This window comes from Alosa sapidissima, chromosome 22, assembly GCF_018492685.1.
Source record: "Alosa sapidissima isolate fAloSap1 chromosome 22, fAloSap1.pri, whole genome shotgun sequence".
NCBI lineage: Eukaryota > Metazoa > Chordata > Actinopteri > Clupeiformes > Clupeidae > Alosa > Alosa sapidissima.
The window spans coordinates 24,277,963-24,303,453 of NC_055978.1; the positions used below are offsets into that span (position 1 = coordinate 24,277,963).

General features: G+C 41.3%; 3 protein-coding genes across 5 annotated transcripts in view; all 3 read right to left on the bottom strand.

The window, feature by feature from the left end:
• Positions 1-254: 254 nt before the first annotated feature.
• si:dkey-117n7.5 (uncharacterized protein LOC559444 homolog) lies at positions 255-6,491 on the bottom strand. Its single transcript, XM_042079567.1, has 11 exons — positions 6,375-6,491; positions 6,216-6,278; positions 5,861-5,923; positions 5,645-5,761; positions 3,999-4,076; positions 3,854-3,907; positions 3,665-3,713; positions 2,806-3,009; positions 1,566-1,628; positions 731-916; positions 255-611 (listed from the first exon to the last, which is right to left on the bottom strand). Exons 1-11 carry the CDS (start codon positions 6,423-6,425, stop codon positions 595-597), a joined length of 945 nt encoding a protein of 314 aa, XP_041935501.1. The 5' UTR covers positions 6,426-6,491; the 3' UTR covers positions 255-594.
• A 308-nt stretch (positions 6,492-6,799) lies between these two features.
• On the bottom strand, positions 6,800-10,385 carry LOC121696815 (collagen alpha-1(VII) chain-like). Its single transcript, XM_042077863.1, has 10 exons — positions 10,224-10,385; positions 10,068-10,127; positions 9,895-9,939; positions 9,604-9,639; positions 8,987-9,022; positions 8,835-8,891; positions 7,755-7,826; positions 7,434-7,505; positions 7,013-7,048; positions 6,800-6,919 (listed from the first exon to the last, which is right to left on the bottom strand). Exons 1-10 carry the CDS (start codon positions 10,296-10,298, stop codon positions 6,800-6,802), a joined length of 609 nt encoding a protein of 202 aa, XP_041933797.1. The 5' UTR covers positions 10,299-10,385.
• Positions 10,377-25,491, bottom strand: part of col7a1l (collagen type VII alpha 1-like) — a 61,021-nt gene continuing 45,906 nt past the window's right edge. The window contains exons 65-90 of one of the 3 annotated variants that reach the window (XM_042079562.1): positions 25,243-25,305; positions 24,907-24,924; positions 24,778-24,813; positions 24,590-24,628; positions 24,457-24,492; positions 24,201-24,335; positions 21,916-21,999; positions 21,695-21,778; positions 20,906-21,013; positions 20,500-20,544; positions 19,711-19,770; positions 19,053-19,106; positions 18,719-18,760; positions 18,526-18,573; positions 18,371-18,430; positions 17,937-17,966; positions 17,704-17,769; positions 15,287-15,352; positions 14,973-15,026; positions 14,542-14,577; positions 13,842-14,438; positions 13,613-13,648; positions 12,060-12,086; positions 11,876-11,935; positions 10,618-10,743; positions 10,377-10,497 (exon numbers count right to left, since the gene is read on the bottom strand). In XM_042079562.1, coding sequence (XP_041935496.1) covers positions 10,381-10,497; positions 10,618-10,743; positions 11,876-11,935; positions 12,060-12,086; positions 13,613-13,648; positions 13,842-14,438; positions 14,542-14,577; positions 14,973-15,026; positions 15,287-15,352; positions 17,704-17,769; positions 17,937-17,966; positions 18,371-18,430; positions 18,526-18,573; positions 18,719-18,760; positions 19,053-19,106; positions 19,711-19,770; positions 20,500-20,544; positions 20,906-21,013; positions 21,695-21,778; positions 21,916-21,999; positions 24,201-24,335; positions 24,457-24,492; positions 24,590-24,628; positions 24,778-24,813; positions 24,907-24,924; positions 25,243-25,305 — 2,127 coding nt within the window. In that variant the 3' untranslated portion in view covers positions 10,377-10,380. Of the gene's footprint in view, positions 10,498-10,617; positions 10,744-11,875; positions 11,936-12,059; positions 12,087-13,612; positions 13,649-13,841; positions 14,439-14,541; positions 14,578-14,972; positions 15,027-15,286; positions 15,353-16,826; positions 17,098-17,703; positions 17,770-17,936; positions 17,967-18,370; positions 18,431-18,525; positions 18,574-18,718; positions 18,761-19,052; positions 19,107-19,708; positions 19,771-20,480; positions 20,545-20,905; positions 21,014-21,694; positions 21,779-21,915; positions 22,000-24,200; positions 24,336-24,456; positions 24,493-24,589; positions 24,629-24,777; positions 24,814-24,906; positions 24,925-25,242; positions 25,306-25,491 lie in introns of those variants that run through there. The other 2 variants (XM_042079563.1, XM_042079564.1) reach the window with 2 other exon arrangements.

Below are 25,491 nucleotides of genomic sequence, written 5' to 3' on the forward strand. Positions count from 1 at the left end.
ATACCAGTTCACAAACACACACACACATGCATGCACACCTGCTCACACCAAACCAAGGATGTGTCATTTCATTAAGTAAATGAATCATACAGGCAATACTATATATCACTGCAGAGCCTTTGGCCCATTCATATATTTGCCTTCCCTCAGTATCAATAGTGATTTGATCAAAATCCACACATGAATGAGATAAAGCACAATAAAGGCAAACAGTTGATCCAGAAGAAAACATTAGAAATAAGTGCCACATGAGTTTTAATTTCACCAGATTCATTCAGATGCCAGTACTTAGTTGATGGGAAGACAAGATACAAGTACTCAGAGAAAAATATAAAAGACACAAGATCATAAAAAAATTAAAAATCAGTCATAGATGACTTGTTGACAAATGGTCTGTGGAAATGAACGTGTGACAAATTCTGAAAATAATGATAGAATCATCATATACAGTAGTAGTGCAACAAAAACATATCAGTTCCATTACAGTTACTCATCTTTAGTGTCAGTGGAAATAAGCAATAAGATGCAACAACAACACAGTAAGGATTATACAGCTATTTACATAGGCATTGGAATATGTTGGCCGGATTATTTTCACCTGTGGTCTGAAGCTGTAAAAGAAAAAAGACAGTAATGTAAAAATGGTGTAACTTCTGAGAGAAAAAATAGAGGAAACATATTAGACATTTAAACATTGACATTTTTCTCACCACTCATCTTTAGTGCTTACCTTTTTGAGCCTGGGCGCAAAGCATCTGACATTCCTGTTTCGAGGCGAAGCGGTTTCTTGTCCCCCCACAGCCACCGTAGACAAAAGGGCGGCATCCTCCAGAGCGCAGGTGGAAGTACCACAGCAGGATGTACTCGGAGCAGTGGCCCTCGGACATGGGCTCCAGACAAGCATCTGAGGAGAGGCCTGCGAGCGAGAAAACAGATTTGGCCTGTTTTGCTTTGTCTTCATCTTGGCTCCATCACAATAACGTCAAATACCTGCTTTAGATATATGTACACAACTTTATATAATCATTCTTTATATAATCATTCTTTCTCTTTCTCTATCAGTAAAAAGTAATCTGGGTAGAAGCTGTGGTGCAAGTGGGAGCATGTCAATGCTTTCTTCAAAGTGGTTGTATGCACATCCCACCTCACTGAGGCCAGGTGCAGGACAAACAAGGCTTATCAAGGAAAGAAGAGTAGTTGTCCGCACACTGCAATCTCCCAAAATAACTACATTTATTGAGTTAAAAACATAACGCAACGTTTCGACCCACCAGGGTCTTCATCAGGCATCTCAATGCCACATATGGGTCCAGTGCCCATGAGGACCAGGTTCAAGGCTGGTCTACTCTACGGTCATTTCTCAGTCCCACTCCCCATCTCTCTCCAACTCATGTTCTGTCTACTCTCCACTGTCCTATCAACAAAAGGCTTGAAAAGCCCATAAATAAATAACGAAATAAATCGCACATCAGACAAAAGTAAGTCAAGCAGAGAGAAAGAAGATCAAAGACAGATGAGACAGCTTTCTGTACTCTTGTGAAGTACGTTTGTGACGTCTGGGCTACCTGAGGAGGGGCGGAGGACACGTCTCCTCCCTCGTCGCTTCCTTCTCGTTCCTTCGTGGACGTCTACATAAGCACATGTGAGAGTGAACATGTGTTAGCACACTCAGAGTGATTCAGCTGGTTAGCACTAAATATGGTCAAACACAATCCCCTCACGCACACACATTCAGCAATTAATCCCCTCATGCAATACACGTTCAGCTCTCCTGGTAGGATAATAAATAGCAATAGAACATCTACAGAGACTTCTTCTAGCAGTAATTTCACTGAGATCAATACATTCAACGACTTGCCGAGGATAGAAAGAGAAATCTTGATCGCATATGTCAAATAGACAGAGTATAACTGTAAGGTGCTTCAGCATACATGATGAATGCATTGAACTGCTGTATATGCCGGAATGGGGCCATCCAGTGTAAAAGCATCTTTTGCAAAACTTTTCAGTATACTCAGGCATTTGGCAGACTACATAAGCCACAATCACAGTTCCAAAATAGTATTCACTTAATTCTCTAATGTACAACATCAATTAGCAACATGTTATAACATGTTATGTTATTTACTTATTTACAGTTCATTACCATTAGAACAGAAATAATACTATATATAACATGTAGGAGAATAAACAAAAAAAATAAGGTAAGAGGAAATACCAAAGGGCTGTAATGCCCTGTGTTCTTGAAAAATGAACATGATGTACCACTCTAGTTATGTCTACATCTTTCACTTATTTTTTCTCTCCAGTCAGGGTAAGTGGAGGGGGGTTAGGCCTGTCACAGACAGTGCCTGAAGGCTGGGCTCTCCACTCAGCCATGCAAATGCCCAAGCAGTCCGACTCCAGCCTGTCCAAAGATAACTCTCCCCCCTCATGTCTCACAGATAACCCCCATTAAGAGTGAAAAGGCAATTTCACACATAAGCAAAGATGGAGAGACTCATACACGGAGCTGGGGGAAATTGCCAAGGCTATTTACAAATGGTGACGCTAAGAGTACATAGGTCAAAAGCATGTAAGTGTATGCATGTTGTAACTATTGATAGACTGGGTGCTAAAGTCTTAGTTACTATTGTTCTGTGTATACACATGCTATGGATATGCGTAATGATAATCATATAATTAATATTGAAAATCAGTGTGACACTATTATGACAAATCCCATATCTATAAGACAGCTCATCTACAGTATAGGACTGTTCATCCCATTCCAGTGATAGCCAAAGAGTCCTTTGGTAGACCAACCTGTGAGGTTGAACGAGGCTGTTGTTGCCTCTGTGTTTGGGGTGGATGGACTGACAGTAGTTGTGTCTGTCTGCTCCTCTTCCTCTCCATAGTCATCCTCACCTGGCGTGCTGCGGATGATGGTGGTGAACACGGTCCCTGGTACACCATCACTGTCCTCTGCATCTGGGTCCTGAGAGTTCACCAGCACCAAAATGTCATTCCCTGAAAGAGTTAATATATTAATCACCCAAAATTATTCACAGTGTATTTCTCTGTCATACTGTTTTAGAGACAGTAATATCTCATAATTTATTTAGCTCATAATATAATTACACACTGACACTGAATAAATAATCAATAATTACTTGTAATTATTGGAATTGTGTAATACTGCTTTTAACATTAAAACACACTTTGCATTGTTTAAGGCTGTTGGTTAGTTGTTGAATGTGTGTTTAAATGACACCCCTTAGGTTATATTAGTGGACATGAATTTATTTCACTGAGGTCAGTTCTTGTGAATGGTTGCGGCCCCCCTGGTTTGGGCAGTCTGTTCCACAGTGAGAGAGTTGAGGAACACAACAGATGGTGCTTCTTGTGGGGTTTCCATGCCACATCAGCAGGGGTTCCAGAAGAGACACAAACACATGCACACACACATGCACATGCACACACATACACACACACACACGTGCGTGCACGCACACACACACACACACACACACACACACACACACACACACACACACACACACACACACACACACACACACACACACACAAACACACACACACACACACACACACACACACACACACACACACACACACACACCCACAATTACAGGCATGAACTGACCCTTGCACACACACTCACCACACTTTTTCACCACTTCCTTGGTCACAAGCTCCTTCACCTCTTCCACCTCAAAAATGAAAATGAAACAAAAAAATGTTACTTAGATCTCGTATGAATTAATCCACGGGACTACAGGTGCTACAGGTGGGTGGCCAAGTGTCCCTACTCTAGACTCTAACGATCAGTTCATAATGTTGAAAGACCTACAGAGAGTCCTGTTTCCCCCTTGTCTCCTTTGGTTCCCTCTGGTCCAGGTTCACCCTGCAAACAAACCCAAAACAAACCCCAGATCACATCTGCCGTCCCTCCTTGCATAGCCACATGTGATAATGAGAATAGACCTCGGCCATACGTTTTGCCCTCGTTGTCCAGGAGTCCCGGGCAGGCCCCTCACACATGGCTTGCCTCGGCCTCTTCTGCCCTTATCTCCCTGAGGGACGAGAGTTGAAGAGACACATCACACACCTCAGCAGGACAGTACGGAATCATCTAACAGGCTGAGCACTGTGGAGAGTGACTAACAATCACATTTTGTTGACACTTCAAACTCCCAATCCTGTTATAGATAACATTCTTGGCTTGGTCCCATAAACATTTCAAAAGTGCTTTTGCGACTGCATTATGTAAAATCAGCTTTGCTGAATTTTCCCATGTCCTGTGTAACTGTGAGTTTTCCATGTAACTGTGTTAACCTGGGCCAACCAATAGATAGAGCATGCTGATAGCGACAGCACTGTGACTGTTAATCTTCCCAGGGAGCAATGGTATATAAACAGGAGAGAATTGTACTTAGTCACTTTTCTCTTTCCACTACAAAGTTGATATGGGGATCAAACAAGTCCTCAGCCAACTCCAAGTTTTCCAAACTTCAGTGAAATAAAGAACTCTGCTTCAACGAAACAATAACAATTAGTAAACACAGCACAAATGAAATTCGGGAGGTAAATATTGTTTGAAAGACGCCGACATAATAAGCCTCAAAGGACTCCTGCTCATTAATTATGCCTCTCGACGCCGTAAATGAATCTATAAATATACCCCACCGCATGCTTCCCCCCCCCCCCTCCCTTCCATCTCACCGAGAACGGAAACCATGATCCACTTCAATCAGTGTCAGGAGGCTTCTAATTGTTGCTAAACGGGGATGTTTGTCCAGCGTTTTTTGCCAGGGATTTCAGTGCCCGTCTCTTCAGAAATAGCTGATTATTGCCACTATGTTAATTACGATGTCCTCCTTCTCCCCTTCACAACTGCCATACGTAGGGCTACTTTTATCTCCTCCAGGAAGTCCACTGCAACGTGGACGCAGCTGTAATTAAGTCTGCCTTGTTGCACAGCCATTATGGCCTCTTTGGTGTCAGACTGACGGCCAAGCATGACTATGGATTAGTGAGCTTTTGTCTTACTTTTGAGTTTATGTCTGATGTGTGTATGCGTGTGCATATGTTTGTGTGTATATGTACTGTATGTGTGTCCATGTGTGTGTGTGCGTGTGTGTCTATGTGTGTGTGTGTGTGTGTGTGTGTGTGTGTGTGTGTGTGTGTGTGTGTGTGTGTGTGTGTGTGTGCATGTGTTCATATGTATGTCTGAGTCTGTGTGTGTGTGTGTGTTTGTATGCATGCATACTGTATGTGTGTCTGAGTCTGTGTGTGTGTGTGTGTGTGTGTGTGTGTGTGTGTGTGTCTGAGTCTGTGTGTGTGTGTGTGTGTGTGTGTGTGTGTGTGTGTGTGTGTGTGCATGCATATGTGTGTCTGAGTCTGTGTGTGTGTGTGTGTGTGTGCATGCATATGTGTGTCTGAGTCTGTGTGTGTGTGTGTGTGTGTGTGTGTGTGTGTGTGTGTGTGTGTGTGTGTGCATGCATATGTGTGTCTGAGTCTGTGTGTGTGTGTGTGTGTGTGTGTGTGTGTGTGTGTGTGTGTGTGTGCATGCATATGTGTGTGTGTGTGTGTGTGTGTGTGTGTGTGTGTGTGTGTGTGTGTGTGTGTGTCTTAGCACTACCTTTACTCCCGTGTCTCCTTTGGGGCCGATTGGCCCTGGGCGACCCTGCGCTCCAGAGGCCCCTGGGGCTCCGGCGGAGCCTTTGAATCCCGGGAACCCAGCAAACCCTGTGGCCCCCTGGGAAGGATAGAAAGAGATCAGTGAAAACTACAAAATAGGAAGAGACATCAATATCATCCCAAATCCTGCAGCACTTGTTCAGGGTGTTAGGAGTACCTTCTGGCCTTTCTGCCCAGGCAAGCCATCAGTTCCGTTAATGCCCTCAGCTCCTTTTTCACCCTACAGACAAATTAGAGAACTTGCATTCATTATTCACACAACGGTGCTCAAGTGATGATGCTGAAGACAACGAGGTTCCTAACGGATGTTACTGACAACAGTACAGGTAGTGTTCACATGTTGTCATCATCATCATCATCATCATCATCATCATTGTCATCACCTTCATCATCTTCATCATCATCATCATCACCTTCATCATCATCAATGTCACAATTATCATCACAATAATATCACAATTATCATCATCATCTTCAACATAATCAACTACCACCCTCACGTGGTGACATACTTTTCGCCCAGTGAGCCCGTTTAGGCCTGGAATTCCTGGAGTGCCTGGCAACCCTGGGTCCCCCTACGACAGGCACACACAGGATGTTTAATGAATGACTGCATTTCTCAAAGAAACAGTTATGCCATTTATGTGAACCTGACTCATGTGGTATCTCACCAGCTCTCCATCCAAGCCTGGGCTGCCCATACGACCAGGTAAACCTCGCATTCCCTGTGACAATCACAGCCAATCAGGGCCCAAGGTTTATAGTATTTGAAATAATAACTTCCTGTAGAGTTGATATAATATATGAGCCTAATGTTGCTCTTTAAAAAGATTAAATCATTTTTGAAAATGTTCCCTCTCACTTTCTCTCCGTTCTGCCCTGTAGCTCCTGGCAGACCAGGCTCTCCCATCTCACCCTGTCAAAGCAAAACTTCATCACCAAAACCATCAGCTTTTCTCTCAATGTGAGTTCCAGAGTCAGACTATAATTACATACGTTCAATGTGGTGCAAAAGAGACAATTCAGCCACTAATCAGGCTGGTGAAAGAAAAGTTACTTTCCAGTGTGACTGTTACTGGCGCTCACTTGACTGACCTCAGGTGTTGCCCACCTCAGGCCAGTGCAACACACTCACCTGACTCCCCTTCAGCCCCTGCATGCCCATGTCCCCCTTGTCCCCCTTTTCCCCGTTCAATCCGTCCACTCCATGACGACCCTGCACACACCAGAAGGGTCCGTTATAAAGTGTGGTCAGTAGCATCACCACCGTCAATCTCACAAACTCTCCCAGTCCTCCCAAAAGACCTACCGGTTCACCATCGACTCCTTGCTCGCCTTGGTCTCCCTAGGAGAGCAAAAGAATCCTGTCATGCTTGTGACGACGGCTGCATCAATTAGATGACATGAACAAGTTTTATATTTTTGACCTGGGGAACCATCCACAGTATTAAATTATTATTATTTTTAAAAGGCAAACACAACAGTCATACAGATATTCTGCATTTTTGTGTACTGCTATGTCCCCTTGAGGTCAAAAGACTAGATGAAAAGTATCAATGTGTGACATTTCAAACCTTTTACAATACGTTTTTTCGGGGCTGTCAAGCTAACTAGAAAGAAACACTATGGGTATCTACGCAGCCTTCTGCTTGGCCCCCAATTATCAGAAATTGAAAGCCATCAATGTCAGCAGGTAATTGACTGGTGGTTGTGCATTTTGCGTCACAAACCTTTTGACCTACAGCTCCTCTGGCTCCAAACGGACCTACAGCACCTTTGGACCCAGTCTCTCCTTTCAAGCCCTTCAGTGAAAAGAGGAAATGACATATGACACATGACACATGACACATGACATATGACGAGATAATGATTACCTTCAATTTTCTGATTTCTTTTAACAATATGTGCAATTAGATGGGCAGGGGCCCAGCAAGACCCTTTGTCTTGTTAATATATATATAATACCCTTTATGTCCACATCTTTGAGCAATATCGGCCTTTCTTCACTCTCAGGTGTGCCATTCACTCTCCTGCACTGATGTGAGTAATACCTTTCCTCCTGGAGGACCATCTTCCCCTTTTTCTCCTTTATCTCCGTCAAAGCCCGGAGGTCCTCTTTCCCCCTGAGTAACATATGCACAATCAAAACTAAACAAAGAGCCAGTGCAGCACACGGTAATACCATCCAACTGCCATTATCACAGAAAGACATGATGTGAGCTAAGCATAGAATGTACTCATACTGTAACCTTAAATGGCTGTTTTTTAACCAGTATATTGTATACAGTATTAGGATACTTTTGAGGTATTTTACAGCTTTTCTCAGTCGCTTTGGTGCATTTCTCGAATCATCATTAACATTTCTCAAAACAATTAGAGCAAACAGCAATGCATAGTGGATTAACAGCAAAAGCGTGTATCTTGCTCAAAATGCTTTGTTTATGCCTAAAAAGTAAATATTAAATCAATGAACCTGTCAGTACAATTGTTTATGTCAAATTAGTCAAACTGTTTTGTCTTGTTAATATGACAGTTTACTGTGTAAGTATTTTCTAATGAACAATGCACAAGGCAGCACTATTTTCTATTTCAAAACTATAAAGTTACACATAATTGTGTGTGGAGGGGGTTGATTGCAAGACAGTGGATATGTTTCAAAGTTTTTTTCTGTTGACAGACATTGTGACAGTATAAAGAAAACAAAGGCTTTTATAGCATCCTGCAAATGAAAAATGACCAATAAGTGCAGTAAAACATCCCTTGGTCAGAGCTGTGCACCACTATACATCTTTCTATACATCCTGACGTTCCTGTCTGTCAGGTTACATATAATTTATATGACAACTAGTTATGACAGCTAGTTCAACACATTTGCATGTAATGACACAAGCGATGAAATAAGGCCAATTTGTTGGGGTAGGACCAGCAGGGAACCAGTATAGTGCATTTTGACCAACATAACATTAGCAATTGAAAATAAAAAAAACAGCAACAGCATCTGTGCAAAAACAGTTGCATGGATGTACTAAAGCACTGCTATTTTTTCAAGATTGGGAGAAGATGCTTTACTGTAATGATGTTTTTGAGACTGTAATCATACTGTAGTCAGACAGCTAGAATACATTCCTTACCGTTTCCCCTTTCAAGCCTTTGTATCCGCGTGGGCCATGCACAGTGAGGGGACTGCCCTGAGCAGAGAGAACACACAACATCGACTATTGCTTCCTGTTTCTAAAAAGTTAACTTTTTATTCCGATTTTGTTGTTATAAATGTTGTTTATACCCTCTCTCCCGTGATCCCGGGAAGGCCGTGGTCACCCTGGCAACGTGAATTAAACATACAAAATTATTAGAATGTTATGAGAGAGACAGAAGGGGTGTACAATATATTCGGTGAGTATACTGAGAATAAATTGTTGCTTGGTGGAAAACCAAATATCATTCACCATCCATAACCACTATGGTGTCATCATTTATATTCTTAAATGAATGAAAATTACCCTGAGTCATGATCCGTTTCAATGCCAAGCTGGCTATACGTGCGTATATAAAATTGTTATGCATACAGGCAGTGAGATATTGACAGCGCGATATTTTAAAGTGGAGAGTGAGTGACTTTAAGGCTTTTGAAGAGACTAAGGTCTAGGCCGGCAGACAACTCCTTACAGATGAGAGGAGTGAGATGCCTTTGATAGCCTTCATTCAGACGCACAGAGTAACCCGGTCAAAGTCAGGAAAAACTCTAACTTTCTTCCCTCAAGAGGAAAACATTCTGTGCCATTCATATTAAAATGTAATACCACACCGGCAGTTAAAAGGAGATAGGATCTGTAAATCGAATATGTGCTCAGCGACTAGACATCTTAAGAGACTGAACTATCCTCTTCGTCACTCCCTTACCTTTTCTCCTTTCATTCCCACCAAGCCTTTGGGACCCTGCAGCAATGACAAGAGAGGGGAGAGTCTCAGATCAGACCGTAATACATGGGACAACATTCAGAATACCCATGAGCTGATTCCAGAACAGGGTATAAAACTGAGCTGGATCTGAACAGGAGTGCATGCTCATCCAAGGACAGGTAAAAAAAATCATATCTACTACTTTCTGTCTTCATTACAGCATGCTAAATGTTATATGTAATATAAGTGTAAAGTCAGTAAAATGCTCAGTTAGTGAAAGCTTTAACTGACAATGGGTCCTGACAGTCCTCTAGTTCCTGCTGTTCCCTTTGGACCCTGCAATTGGAACAAGAAAAACACAGCTGTGAGGAACTTCAGAATACAACATGTTCTGCAACAGAGCTACATAAAAGCAAGAGTTTATGACAACTATATTCCACATCTCATGAATGTGACAATCTTACCCGACGCCCAGGCAAACCTGCCACTCCCCTCTCCCCTGGTTCTCCTGGGATGCTGTCACCCTAATTACACGAGAAACATGAATGAATATCTGAATATGTAACACAGATCTAAACCAACTCTTACACTGTAAACAAAGAGTTGATCACTTTTGTTACCTTGTCACCTTTAATGCCTGGTTCTCCTGGTGTGCCCTTTTGAAGAAGATGACATAACACACAATAACACAACATCTCTGGTGAATAATCAAGGTAGGTCCCTCAATGGTCCCTCTCTTATTATTTCTAGATTCTATCCTTCAAACCCTTCATTCCTCTATGTCACTCTCACATACAAGTACAGAGTAACTGTTGTAGATACCAGTATTCCTGGAGTACCAGGATGTCCTGGAGAGCCTGGTGCTCCATTTTTGCCCCTCCTCCCTCTGTCGCCCTGTGTCAAATGAGAGATGTCAATCATTATTCCATTCTAGTAACTGTTTCCTGAACAAACCACATCTTCACAGCCACATTCAGGATGAGGCCCAAACTGAGGGCTGAAGAGGCGCCTCACCTCTCTTCCTGGTTCCCCAGGGTTTCCTGGTGGCCCTTGCAGCCCATGAGATCCTGGGATTCCGTGGTTGCCTCGGATACCCTGGATGCCCTGAGCTCCGGGAGGTCCTGGTACACCTGGCTCACCCTGTTCAATTGGGAGGTGAACAGCACAGTTTCCTTACACATTTTCTTCTAAAGTAAAAGGAATGATATGTTGAAACTGTAGTTCAAAATGACGTTAACCCTTTGTAGGTCCCACCAGAAAAAAAACAATGAAAAAAATATTTTTCTTGCTTTTTCAGATATACTTAGCTGTAATAACATAAATCAAATTTTTTTTTTCAAATGACCCGCCCATTTTTATTTTATGAGCCTCTACCAAATGGTTGAGCTGACCGATAAGGGTAACAGAGTTTAGCATTGGATTATCTTACTTAACTAAACTATACACTATATCTCAATAATGCCTTTAGGCACATGCTTCAAATTTAGTACTAATGTTTACTTGGACTTGTTGTAGGACTGATGTGATTTTGGAGGTCAAAGGTCAAAATTCAAGGTCACTGTATGTAAACATATGTCCAATGCTTGTGAATGAGATACCTCATGGCAGGCTATATGCTTTAAATTTAGTATGTTGTTGAATGTTCAAGTAGACTCAAAGATGATCTGATAAGTTTCTAGTGGTAAAAATCAAGGTCCAAGGTCACTGTAACCATGAAAGGCCCATTCTTGTGAATGCTATACCTCAAGAATGGATATACTATACTATATGTATGTTTTTATGCACTGTTATTTTTTTGGAATTGCATTTAGTTGCTTAATTTAGCATTACACAGACAACTATTGAAGTTAATATCAAATTTCTATAATTTGAATTTCTATAATGTTTGAATTTACAGTTCATTCATGCAGTAGTGACCCTTATCGGTCAGCTCAACCATTTGGTTGGGCATGTTTTTATGACCTCTTCTCAACAATATTGTGCGGGAAAATATTGCTGTACTTTGAAAACATAGTATATGTGGTTACAAATGTGATTACTGAATTCATGAATGCTTATGTCTTTCAACCATGCATACTGAAATGATGTGGCCTAAAAGATTGTAAGACTACCCGGCGATTTTTTGGTGCTTAATATGTAGCAACTGAGTTGTAGAAATGGGTGCATGAGGTTAGATTACAGTCAGTTTGGTTTTTAACAGAATAGGATGGGTCAAAATGTGCTCTACCAAACGGTTGAGCCGACCTACAAAGGGTTTTAAACCAGAACTCACCTTTTGCCCAGGTGGACCAGCCTGACCAACTGGACCACGATGACCAACTCCTGGTTCTCCCTACAGATACAGAACATTAGCACCTGTGTTTATCTTTCCAAACACTTCATTTAATGTGTTAATCCAACTACCTAATACTTTAGTGTAGTGTAAAATACTAATAATTAAACATAAAACCCCTCACCTTCTGTCCTTTCTCCCCAATTCCACCCTAAAAAACGAAAGGGAGACATATGATCCACAAGCCATGTTCTGAAACAGGTACCAATTAGCAAGACGTCCAGCTGGTCTGCTCTGGTTCAAGGTGTGAGACATGTATGTACAGTATGTGAGCATGTCTACTGCTGCTGCCTCTGTATGGGTATGAGTATGTCTATGAGTATTATATATGGGTATGTCTGCTGGTTAATTTATGTCACAAGGTGCTACTATGTACACCTCTAGGTCGTCCAAGGACCAGTTACCGATTACACTAACACTTACACTAACATTTAGATCACATCCCCATTGGAACCTTAAGGTTAAATCAAAGCAACATGGAATGATATCTATGCCCCTTGCCCTTGGCGTCAATATTCAATGCCATTTAGTGCCAAGATGATATCCATTTAGTCAAAAACTGACCAAAAGGGTCATGATCCTACCCAATCAATAAGGTTAAAAAGTGCAAAATCAAGTGTTACGGGTGTGCATTGGCAATATCAGATACGGCACTCTCCATATTATAAGTCCATGTATCAGAATGAGCTTGAAAACATTGTTGTAAGGTAAAAGAACTGCACTCTGTTGCTTTAACATTAAAAAACAGTTTTCACTTCAAGTGGGAATGGGGTATCTGATAGCATGATGAGGGGCCTTGTGGTTACGACTCTGATGTGATGTAAAGTGTTTGTACTGCAAATCCATTTCCCCAGGGCGACAAGTTAAGTATCCCTCTATCTGAAAGCTATTGAACATTTTGTCATTGTACACTTTTTTTTGCCGTGCATATATGACAGACAGGGCTACGAAGCTCTCAACTCAGTATCATGATTGAGAGAAAAAAAAAGAAATCTTACAGAGAGAATTATTAATATCCAGATTAAACCCATTCGTCATGAATGAGTAAAAATAGAGTCGGGGAGGACATCAAAGGCCAACTCTGGGGCTGCGCCTGTGCCCGGCGCACTCTGAGTGACAGGGGTACATTTCCCAGCGTACCGAGGGAGCGCCTGTGACGTACGAGGTGGAGACGTGGGTGGGCAGGGGAGTGACACATCCAATGAGGACGAGAAGCTCTCGGCACCTCACAATTGAAGCCCTAACCAAACTCAGCCGGGTCAACTTAGTCCTCCACATTGTACTCCATTTGCAGCCTAACGTGGCACACAGGTGGTGTTCTCACAGTTCATGGGGGTGGAGAGACTGGAAAATGTTTAACTCAGTTTTCAAAGTGGGAATTAGGTTTTACAATGAATGGAAAGGCTAGAGATAACGAGTTTATACTGACAGCGTTATTAATTAATGGGTAGGACATCCTGTTACTCATATAAAGGGGCAACAACCTTACTTGGGCTTCTGGCATTTTTTTTTACATGCTGAGTCTGATCAGTTGTACTTGTCAGAACAAAAATTAAAATACCCACACTTTGGGATCTTAATCCATTAATAAGTAATATTATGTTTATTGGACAATTCCACTCTATGAATGAATAAATACAGCTCAGTAGGGAAGGGTGATTTTTACAGAAGGATCACCTTTGGGCCAGGTTTGCCATCTTCTCCTGGAGCACCCTTCAAAAAGACAAAAAGCAGTGAATCAGTGACTCATTTGCCTAATACACATAGCTAGAGAGAAAAAACACACACAAAAGCAAAACAAATCTGCTATAATGTGAGAGTAAATGCAAAATGGATGCAAAGTAAAATGATGTGTGCAGGTAAAGTACTGAGGATGTGTGTCTCCTGAGCTACTCTGCTGTCTCACCTTGAGAAGGCCCAGCTGACACAGTTCATCGGCCTCTCCCTCGAATCCCCCCATCCTTGCTCTCTCGATCATCTCCTGCCTCCTCCTCTCCCACTCCATCCTCTCCAGCTCCATCTGTCTCTCCCTCTCCTCCTGCTCCCCCTCCGACTCCCTGTCCAGCTCCTCCTCTCTCCTCCTCTCGGCCTCCGCTCTCTCCCTCTCCAACTCCTCCTCTCTCTCCCTCTCCAACTCCTCCGCTCTCTCCCTCTCCAACTCCTCCTCTCTCTCCCTCTCCATGCGGTCCATCTCTTGCTCGCCGTCGGTCTCCGTGTGGTCATAGTCGCCCTCTCTGTCGGGCTCTAGTCCAGAATTATATTCAGCATCTGGCTCCATCACCACGTCATCCTCCTCCCACTCTTCCTCTCCCTCACTCTGGCCGTCTACTGCTGCTTCGGATGGTACTCCTCCATCTTTATCGTGTTCTTCTGTCGGTGGAGGATACGTGTCTTCCCCCTCTCTCTCCGTCTCTCCTTCCTCTCCCTCCCACTCCTCCTCTCCCTCGTTCTCTGGCAGAGTGGCAGGATCAGGAACAGGTGGTTGATTTGGCTGCTTCTTTTTCTAGACATAGTCAACACAGTGGAGAATGTGATAACTGTAGTGCAACTTGAGACGTATTTTATACTTTGAGGTGGAGGACTTTGAATGGCCCTGTCAAACTCACGTTTAAACGTTTTCTCCCATTTGCTCCAGATTGTGACTTGATGAAATAAAAAAGAGAAACAGCGTCTCAGCACAGTCACAACATACTGTATTCATTTATAACTGTACCATGCATATTAAAAGAGTATGCTAACCGAAACATTGACAGGAATGCCTTTATTTCATACTAGCATCAATGTATGTGGAAGTGTATGGTAAATCACATTGTTTTTTTGTTTTGTTTCAATGACAATGTATATTAATGTATATCTATATGTATTAATGTATATGTATATCTATATGTCTACATATAGGGTTAAGGGTCCATTTAGTCAGACTAAAAAAGTAAAAGAAATAGGAAGCAACACTTCGGACACTAAAAATTCTGGATGAAGGGCTGCGGAAATGATTTCATGAGATTTAAGATGTTGTAGTATAAAAATAAATGTGTACTTTTTCCCTGTGCTTATAGCGATTCCGTCCTCCCATTGGGCCTGGCATATATGCCTAAGAGAGAAAGAGCTGCAGTTCATGTGATAAATCCAATAAATGTGTTTTGTAAACTCTAATCTACTGTAACGCCAACAACTTTTACAAGTTTTGTGCATTTGCGTGATGATCCTTGGAATTGATTCCGGTCTCTCAGTTGCCACTGAATGTACTAGACAATATATTATAATAGAACTTATATTATTGATGACTTACAGCATTTTGATTTAATGCAATATTCTTGTGTCATTGAGGTGAGGAAATGATGTGTAATTTACCATGTAGTCTGGCCAGGGGGCACTCTTCCTCACTCTGGTCTTTGGTGGTGCCAAGGGACCCTCCTGCTAATAACCAGTGTATACAAGTTCATGCCTTGGCAACTGAAGCAATGAATATTCGCCCTGATACTGTCTATTTGAATTTGAATTCAAGTATGGACTTCCATATACAACCTAAAATGTTTGAACAATAAATTAGTGCACTTCTGTTTTTTTAACATCTGCATCTACATTAATTCATTTGGCAGACACTTTTATCCAAAGCGATTTAGAGCAATACAATAACATTTAAGCTACAGTGCAGAGGAGACTTTAGCTAGAAATGACCACTGCATCTGTCAGTACTAGAACTAGAGGATAGGAGTGCCTACATTATAAGTACTAGTCAAAGTGTGGTACTGATGCACTGCCCAGATGAGTGTTCTATTATCAGTGTTAGCATAGGTAATGTGTGTGCTAATGTTGGGTAATATTCAGTAATGTTAAGAACTGATTTTAAACACAAATGTGCAAGAACATCAGGAAGCACGATGATGGAAATAAATAAGACACGCAAACACTTGGTTTAGAAGGAGGTTTGAACATATTTACTCAATTTCATGCACAATGGGGTTAAAATACAGAGGAGAACTGAATTTCACCAGTGAAAATAGGTAGCAATACATGAATACAAGAAATGAAACCAAAGAAATTTGAATAAATGCTATTATGCACAGTTACAACATTTATGTAGAGAAAATCATGACAATGACAAAATACAATCATTCAGTCTTAATAAATAAGGCAAAGTTGAAAAATATTTGCTTGTATAACTGAGGGATTTATCAAGGCAATCTATGGTCAGACAAATTTGAATTGTTGTTTTATTGCTTGCTCATGAATTTTTTCCCTAGGGAAACAAATTCATCATTACTGTAAGTATAGTATGTATACTATAAATAGTAAAGTATAGTATGTATACTATAAATAAATGATGTTATCGAATGTTTATCAAGTTTATGAGGTCGGATTGATCTAGGAAATGTAGCATATCGATATGGACATAGGTGACGATAAAGACCCATTCCTTTAAATGCAATCCAATCAGGTTTCTATTTTTTAATGACTGCTTTAATCGGTGGGCACAGAGTTTTGGTGATGACATCATCACTGGGGGATGAAGAAATCAGGATGGTACAGTCAGATCACCTCCAATATTCAACACTTTAAGGTATACACCCACCCACCCCCACCCACACACACACACACACACACACACACACACAGGTGCACCCACATACACACACAGGCAGGCACAAACACACACACACACACACACACACACACACACACACACACACACACAGGTGCACCCACATACACACACAGGCAGGCACACACACACACACACACACACACACACACAGGTGCACCCACATACACACACAGGCAGGCGCGCACACACACACACACACACACACACACACACACACACACACACACACACACACACACTGACACACACAGGCATACAGTACATGCACACACACACACACACACACACACACACACACACACACACACACACACACACACTGACACACACAGGCATGCACACACACACACACACACACACACCTCTGTGCAGCCAGACAGGCCTGTTGAACGCCCAGCACAGCCCACACACACACACACACACACACACACAAACACTCTCTCATCCTTCTTTCCTTCCTTCTACTAAAAGAAACTTGGTCTCTTGGAGGTGTTTGAGCACAATCTTGAGCACAACCGTGTCCTGATAGTCAATCTTACAGAGTTTAGGAGTGCTCCTGTGTTGAAAGTTAGAAAAGAAAATTAAAGTCTACCTTGAGCTTATGTCACAAATAAACATGGTGGGTTATTGTTGGAACATATTCTACATGCCCACATATATATTCAACTCTAAAGGCAATTTTAATGTCCATGCTCTAGGCATGCTAGAATGACTTCCATATCATTCATGTCTCCATGTTTTTAAAAGGAAAATGCAGACTAGTTTATAGTTTGTTAAAAAAATGTTTATAATTGTTTATAATATTGCTTATCTCCAAGCTTCACGGTTTCAAAATCCGCAATCGCAATTAGTAATTAAATTGCAATTAGTATTTTGATTATGAACAGACTATTTTACTGTTTACACTGGTGAAACTCAAAGAAGTTAGTTAAAGAAATACTGCAAGCCAGTTGCAAGTGCTTGGCGGATGCATTGTGTAGGCAAAGCATAGGTGAATCAACTGCAGTCATAAATATTTCATATGCGTTGTTGCCTGTGTGCGACTGCCAAGCACTTGTCAGTCCATGCAAGCTGAAGATTAGCCTTGATGGAAAGCTGACAGCATGCACGTCTCGTGACAGGATGCAGGTGGGGAGAGTCGAGTGGAGAGCAGTATTCTTACCTCCTCTTGTGAAGCTTCTGTCGTGTTGACTGATGGCGATGGTGATGGGGTGATCTCACCCTGATCCTGTGGCAATATATAAAAACATATGACATACCCCACAAGATGAAATCATTCAACGCACTGCATCACAAAAGTTTGTTTGTGTACGCACAGTGTGGTCTATTTTCAAAGTTGCAGATAAAGTAAGGTGTTGTAAACCATAATATGATTTGACAGTTTAAGGATCTTACCTCTTTAATGGATTCAGAAGATTGGCCATCCTGTGAAGTTGGAAATAAGAATAAATACAGGTTTACAATGACATAGTGGCCAGTGACATAGGGGCAGCCGTGGCCTACTGGTTAGCGCGTCGGACTTGTAACCTGAGGGTAGCCGGTTCGAACCCCGACCAGTAGGCACGGCTGAAGTGCCCTTGAGCAAGGCACCTAACCCCTCACTGCTCCCCGAGCGCCGCTGTTGTTGCAGGCAGCTCACTGTGCCGGGATTAGTGTGTGCTTCACCTCACTGTGTGTTCACTGTGTGCAGTGTGTTTCACTAATTCACGGATTGGTATAAATGCAGAGACCAAATTTCCCTCACAGGATCAAAAGAGTACATATACTTAGTCAACAGTGAGGGTGAACACTCTGCAGGTGTAAAGTGAAGAGGTGAATAAGAGACGTACCTGATCTGACCCTTCATGTGAACGCTCTGTGGAAGCTCCATCTGTAGTTACTGAGGTTACCTGGTTTATAATGGATGTTTAAACAAATCTTTAGGTGTTCTCTAGTCACACACACACACACATGCACTCACACACAAACACACACACAGGCTTACCAAGAGGTCTTGATGTTTTGTCACTGGAACAACTGTAGGTAACACCCCCTGAGTGACGCAGCATCCATCAATCAATCAATCAATCATGGAATTTCATGAATAAAGAGATACATTATGTAGATATATATATATATATATATATATATATATATATATATATACATACATATAAAGAAACAATGTATATTCCTACTTCATTTTCTTCTGTGTAGGTGGACTCTGTGCTATAGCGGACCTGGTAAATGTAGATGAAAGAAGAAATAAATAGCTTCTCCAGGTTCAGGACAGGCTCAATCAGCAAGAGAAGTTGAGTGTGCCACTTAAAAAGCTAACATCCTGTCCATGACGTATTGTGCCACTACCCATATTCACAACAGGATGCAGTAGAGGCAGTGTAGAGTGACATTTGCAAAGCAAGCACACTTAACCTCACTTCCAAACTATTTTTAATCTACCCATGATGGAACTGAGACGACACACTTTTTTATTTTAAGTGAAGCATGACCTGCTGCTTCTGAGAGACTCACCCCACTCACTGTGCTGTGTGGAGACAGTTGGGGTGACTCTGTGACCAGTTCATCCTATAAACACAGAGAAACACCAGTTATAACAACAGTTAAAGAAAGACATTGACGCTTGTGTGGTGATGGGTATGTGTAATATAATAATACATTAAACAGCCTGCATGCATATACTGCACTATACTGTCAAGGCCACTTCACTAGGTTCAACATAAGCGTATGAATGAACAGAATGCTCAATGGATGTTACAAATCCACACAATGACATTGTTTCTAATTCTGTTTCTGTTCATGTTTTTGAATATAGTTCACTTAAAGACTAATTTGCAAGCAAGGCTCCGGAATGTCATTCCTCATCAGGGCTTGTCTGGAGGTGGGTGTGTGCGTGTGGGTGTCGGCCAGCTTGTCTCTGTGATGTGACACGGAGACCGATGCATGTGTCGTGTGTAGGCGAGATTCTTTGGACCTTGTGTCGGGTCAGCCACTGAAGGGCGCTAATTATGCCAGGCGCTTTTTATGTAGCAGGCTATTACAAGTACAAGGATGACTTTAACACTCTTAACAGCATGGCCCAATGTAAAAGAAAGCTCATAAAGCGCACTGTATATTTTTTTCAGGGTGCACTGTCTACTAATCTGTACATTAATCGTATAGAATTGTTTACCTCATATTCATCGGTATATTCTTCACCTTCATCCTCTTCCATATGCTCATCTTGGTCTTCCTAAAATATTTTAAATTGGAATCAGACTGTGCATTTTATATGGAGAAGATATGCAAGATTTACTAGAAAGATTATCTAGAATACATGCACTTGTTTTATTGAATCGTGCGCTCATCTTTTTCAAATTTTAGAGAGCACAATTCAGTAAAATGAGGGCATTGACCAGGGTCGATATACACAAAAAATATCTAGTAATGACATCTCTGGGGTACTGTATATTTGTGTGAATTGTTAACATTAAAGTTATGAAATGCAATGTTATGTTACACAGCAAAACTTTACACAAGCCCTGCCATCCCCTTTAAATAAAAAGCACATTTGCCAACTTACACATGCCGAGAGAAAGTGTTAAAGGTGAACTTGAGTGATTACAGAAAATTGTATCAAAGACGATTTAATTTAGTAGTTAATTAATGGAATTACTTGCAGCATTACTGAAGTGAAAAGACATTTAACTGATAGAAATCTGACTTAAACTGTGATTTTGTAAATTATTAAGTTTAGAAGTAATTTTAGAAAAAAATTAAGAGACTACTATATCCATAGTTTTTTTCCAGTTAACACAGGATATTAGGCTAATACAAGGTTATGTTAGTTTAAATTATGTAATTATTAGAATATTTTCTGAGAGAAAGTTAGATAAGTTAGACATGTAGTTTGGGGGTTAAAAGTAGTTGTTATAGGATATTCAAAAGTAATGTAGGATTCACATTCAGTGTAATCTTTTACCAAACGTTTCCTTTGCCGCTTATGTCGTCCTTTGATTCCTTTTCCCTAGTTAGAAATTCCAGGTTTTAAAGTTTTTATTAGTATCACATTTCAACAATATTACACTATTAACAGGTAAAGTGATCTCCAGTTACCTTCCTAATTGTGTAGGATACAAAAGTTTGAAATATCGAAATAAGCATACACTGTAATGCTTACCTCCCAATAAAATGTTACCTTAAACACATGCACCATATCATTTTACATTTAGAGCTTGTGATATAACAGCTGGTTTTCATTCTATGCACATGGGACATAGCCTACCACTTTTCTATGGATAAGGGTCTGAATGTTTATCTCCTATCTCCATGTTTATTATTGGCAGCATGTCCATGCATTTCTACTGGGAACTTGTGTGGAATCAGACCTTTCCTCGCTCCCTGCCTCGCTTCCTCTCTCCGGAGCTCTTCCTCGGGGAGTCCTCCTGGCTGCTCAAGATGTGCTGCAGCTCGCCTTCAGGGGGCTCGGGATCACTCTGTCAAGACCAGTGGAAATTCCTTCACTTGAACCCTCTCTAGCCCAATACAATTCTACGATAATACTCCAGATTCCTGGGAATCTGTGAGTGGTTGTTCCCACTAGCTGATCAGAATATTAATTGTAGAGTTTTGTGGTCTGGGTGCAATTTCTTGTGAAAATGATCAGAATATTAATTGTAGAGTTTTGTGGTCTGGGTGCAATTTCTTGTGAAAATGATCAGAATATTAATTGTAGAGTTTTGTGGTCTGGGTGCAATTTCTTGTGAAAATGATCAGAATATTAATTGTAGAGTTTTGTGGTCTGGGTGCAATTTCTTGTGAAAATGGAAGAACAGCTTTTACAATGCTCCACCACGCATTACAGGCACAGTATATCATCAATACATATCAACCAGCTAGAATGCTAGCTAGCTTATCGAGTACATGTTGTGCTGCTGTGTAATAGCATCTCTTAGCTGGTAAGATCACTAGTCTTACTGTAGATAATGTTAGATTTGAGAGTGAATTTGCTAATCTGGGAGGAACTAATATCTAACACTTTCTGAAGAGTTGATGCTCTGTTTTGTCAGTGTTGTGTCATTTCTGTAAGGTCTGTTTTGTCAGTGTTGTGTTAGTTTTGTAAGTGTTCTGCTTTGCCAGTGTTGTGTTATTTTTGTAAGGTCTTTTTCTATGATTACCTCGTCTCCATCGTGGCCAACTTCTCCATTGGGCGTTACAGCACCCCATGATGTAGCACCCTCCTTTGTCCCATTTAAAGGATCCTTTGAGGCAAAGAGACCAATAAAAACATCAACCTGCTTTTAATTGACAACAACAAGCTCAAACAGCTACATGATATCTGCAGTGCAGAGTTGTGCAGAGTTATACAAGCTGATAAATAAAGTCAGGCAAGACTTACGGCCATGTCTGGAGTCTGTAGGGGCCTCACTTCCTCTTCGTCCTCAGACAGCACATCACCAGAGACGTCATACTTCACTGCACTCTGGTTGATAAAAGAGAATCAGCTTTATTTTAAAAAAAACAAAAAAAACAATCAGAATTTCAACTGCATTAAGCAAATAGTAATAATAACAAATTATTATGATTATTATTGTTTTATCTCTTATATGAAGACATTTTGTATTGTATTATCATTTTATTATTGTTGTTATTATTGTTATTTTATTATTTGTAAAGCACTTTGGGTCAACCCTGTTGCGTTAAATGTGCTATAAAAAATAAATTGACTTGTACTGTATTTGACTAAAAGAAATCTTGAAATCATGAATGTGTGGATTTAAATCATTACAACTAGCATTCTAGAACTCTGCCGACATCACCATTTGGAATCTTCTGGACGTTCTAACTAGCGCAAAGTAGAACACTGAGGAAGAACACTGTATCAGTTTGACCTGGTTGCACCAGAGATAACACTGAGAGAGAGCTTTCTGCTGGCAATTCTGCACTTCATAATTGTTTGATATTGTTAAATCAGTGTTTCCTCATGCATTACTACAAAAGGACTAAAGAGGAGTCTATTCTAAACATCTTTAGACCAAATAGAAGCCTATTTGAAGATGGAGGTAAAAGGACAGCTGAGAAGAGAACGTGGCTGCTTCATGGAAGCCATGAGAGCCATCTTCAACACCATCCGAGACCGGCTCAGACCAAGGAGAACATGACAGAGGACCAAGAATTATAGGATCTGTCGCAACTCCACAATGGCCAAGATCAAGTCGGAGAAAGAGAGAGACCTGAAGAAACATCTGTCATCTGGGCTGAACACCAGGTCGACCAAGAGAAACCACTCAGCTAACGTTAAAAAGGCTAACGTGGACACTGCTGAGAAAAGGGTGCAGGAAGATGGAGCTCCTGGAGAACTCAAGGAAAGACTGCAGTCTTCTCTACGGGCTTTTCAGGTGAGGCGTAAGCCACACTGGGTGCTCCAGAGTGGGAGGGGACAAAACAGCATTGATGGCCTAAACATGGAGGACACTCAGGCTGGCGAGGATATTCGGCCTACTGAACCAGCCAGTGAGAAGGCGAATATGGAGGATACGCTGGCTGAGGAGGATCTTCAGTCTGGTGAACCAGATCTTCAGCTTGCTGAACCAGCAAGTAAGAAGGCAAATAGCATAAACCTCAAACTACACACTTATGTCCGCAGTTTAGCTTTTATGGGCAAAGAATTGACCATTAACTGCTTATTGTCCACAGTTAACCTTTTTCAAACCATTTCTAACAGGCTGGGTTGTGGCCAATGGCCAAATGTGGCGGGAAATGAGCAACATGCCAATCATATACGGTAAGTAATGTACTGTAATGTTTTTAGTTATTTCATTATTAGTTATTTTTTCAATGGAAATCTTCATTGAAGTTGTCTTGTAGTGCAGGACTAAGCTCAGTCCATAAACAGGAAATGGCACTTTGGTCATCTGACATTTTGTTAAAATATCCTTAAATTGCGTAAATTGACACTGACGTTGATATTGATCAAATGTGTCAATGTTGAATGTCGCTGCCTGTTTGACTCAAATGTTGTTGTTGTTGTCGTCACAGCCGGTTCTGGTTCCAGCTACCATTGCCCGGCTGAATGGGCCCTTGACAACCTGATGGAGGAGCAGAGGTCATCAGAGAACAAGGAGGGACCAGTCAGTGAGAGGGCAAACATGGAGGAGACTGAGCCTGGTGAACCAGCAAGTAAGAAGGCAAATAGCTCAGACCTCAAACTGCTAACTTATGCCCGCAGTTGAACTTTTATGGGAATAGCATAGATAGGCCATAAACTGCTTATTTATGTCCACACACAGTTAACCTTTTTCCATTTTTTTCTAACAGGCTGGGTTGTGGCCTGTGGCCAGATGTGGCGGGAAATGACCAAGCAAGATGGGCCTGTGCTTTGCAGCAACATGCCCAAAATATACTGTGAGTAAAAAGCTTTTAGTTATTCAAGTTATTAGTTAATAGCCTAGTTATTTAGTTATTAATTATAACTACAGTTTCAATGGAGATTCTGATTGAAGTTATCTTGTAGTGTAACTAGGCTCAACCCATGTACAGGAAACCAGCACTTTGGTCATCTGCCATTGTTCTTAAATTGTGTTAACTGATGCTGATATTGAGAAAATATGTTGAATGTTGCTGCATGTTTGACTCAAGTATTGTTGCTGTTGTTGTTGTTGTTGTCACAGCTGGCCCTGTTACCGTGTACTCTGTGATGATGTTAGAGCTGGGCTCCTTCCTGTCACCCTTGGCCCTCCTGTTAGGGCTGAACTCGTGCAGTAGCTCCTCCATCCCATCCTGCAGCAATCTGTCAATCAATGCCTTCAGCAGGGGCAGCTGGGAAATGGAGTTTTTGTAGGTGAGCACTAACATTTTGAATGTAACAATTTGTACTCTATAGGTTATCTTGGTTATATGATGGAATGGTAGTAAAATGGTGACTAAATCTGAATCTTACCCGGATGCCATAGGATTCAAAGAGAACTTCAATGTCCTTGGAAAGTATTCAAAAGAAGCACAGTCAGTTCTGACTTCATTAAACCCACAGGGGAGATATACATATTTGTTTTGTTCTGGTAATCCCAAAATACCCGCATTTCAAGTGTTTTCCCAGGTTCTCCAGCACTTCCCTGTGTTAAGACATATAAGGTCATCAGAACATCACAAACAGAAATTATCATTCTTTTGTATCAATGTGTATTACTGAAGCTTTTTGTTAATATAAACACATGCTCAATTCTGCCATTGCACAGCGACACCTTGAGGATGTGACACTCACCTTTTCACCCTTATGGCCCTCGTCACCTCGATCGCCCTGTAAGCACAGCGGACATGCATTAGGTCTTAGAATAAGACTTAGAATCAGACTTTACTCCACATCTAATGAAAGAACAAATGACTCTCTCACCTTCATACCTGGGGGACCCTACATACAAGGGAAAGAAAACAAGGGAGAACGATAAGAGGAGAAGAGAGGAAGCAAAAGAGAAGGAGAAAATCAGAGTCAGAGAGAACAGCATTTGCACGGTGAGCACATGGTTACAGTAACCCTTCACGGACCACTGCGGGTCAGCAGCATTCAAATGAAACCACTTCATCTCTTAACACCACATGGACACATAAGGTCAAGGCCTAACTGAAATTACAGTTTGTAAGTGGCAAACTACATGCTATGCAGTGCCTCACTGCTAATGATTGATTGGTATATGAGAGTATGCTCTATCTATGCTGTAGGCCAACTCACCATCACCCCAGGAGGACCCATGGGCATGGGGAAAGCCTTCCTTATATCATCTACAGAGGCACCCTGGAGAAGACATCCAAAAGCAATCATCAACCAATACATACAAAACAATCAGCAAAGCCATTCAAACTCAACCTTCAGTAATGATAGAGGGTGGATGTTAAGTGACATTATATAGCTGTTATATGGCATAGTGCATATTTACTATTACAGAGATCACTACACGTATCTCAGAGAGAAGACTGACAA

Bases quoted from the DNA above. Each gene is read 5' to 3' on its own strand.
- si:dkey-117n7.5 (XM_042079567.1), bottom strand. From the start codon at position 6,425: ATGCGAGGTTTACCTGGTCGTATGGGCAGCCCAGGCTTGGATGGAGAG. The intron at 6,279-6,374 runs GTGAGATACCAC...TGCCTGTCGTAG, and splicing joins CAGGCTTGGATGGAGAGCTG to GGGGACCCAGGGTTGCCAGG. The intron at 3,714-3,853 runs GTAGGTCTTTCA...TTCATTTTTGAG, and splicing joins AGGGGGAAACAGGACTCTCT to GTGGAAGAGGTGAAGGAGCT.
- LOC121696815 (XM_042077863.1), bottom strand. From the start codon at position 10,298: ATGTTGTGTTATTGTGTGTTATGTCATCTTCTTCAAAAGGGCACACCA. The intron at 9,023-9,603 runs GTAAGGGAGTGA...TCACGTTGCCAG, and splicing joins TGGGAATGAAAGGAGAAAAG to GGTGACCACGGCCTTCCCGG. The intron at 7,827-8,834 runs GTAAGGAATGTA...TATGTTACTCAG, and splicing joins AAGGCTTGAAAGGGGAAACG to GGGGAAAGAGGACCTCCGGG.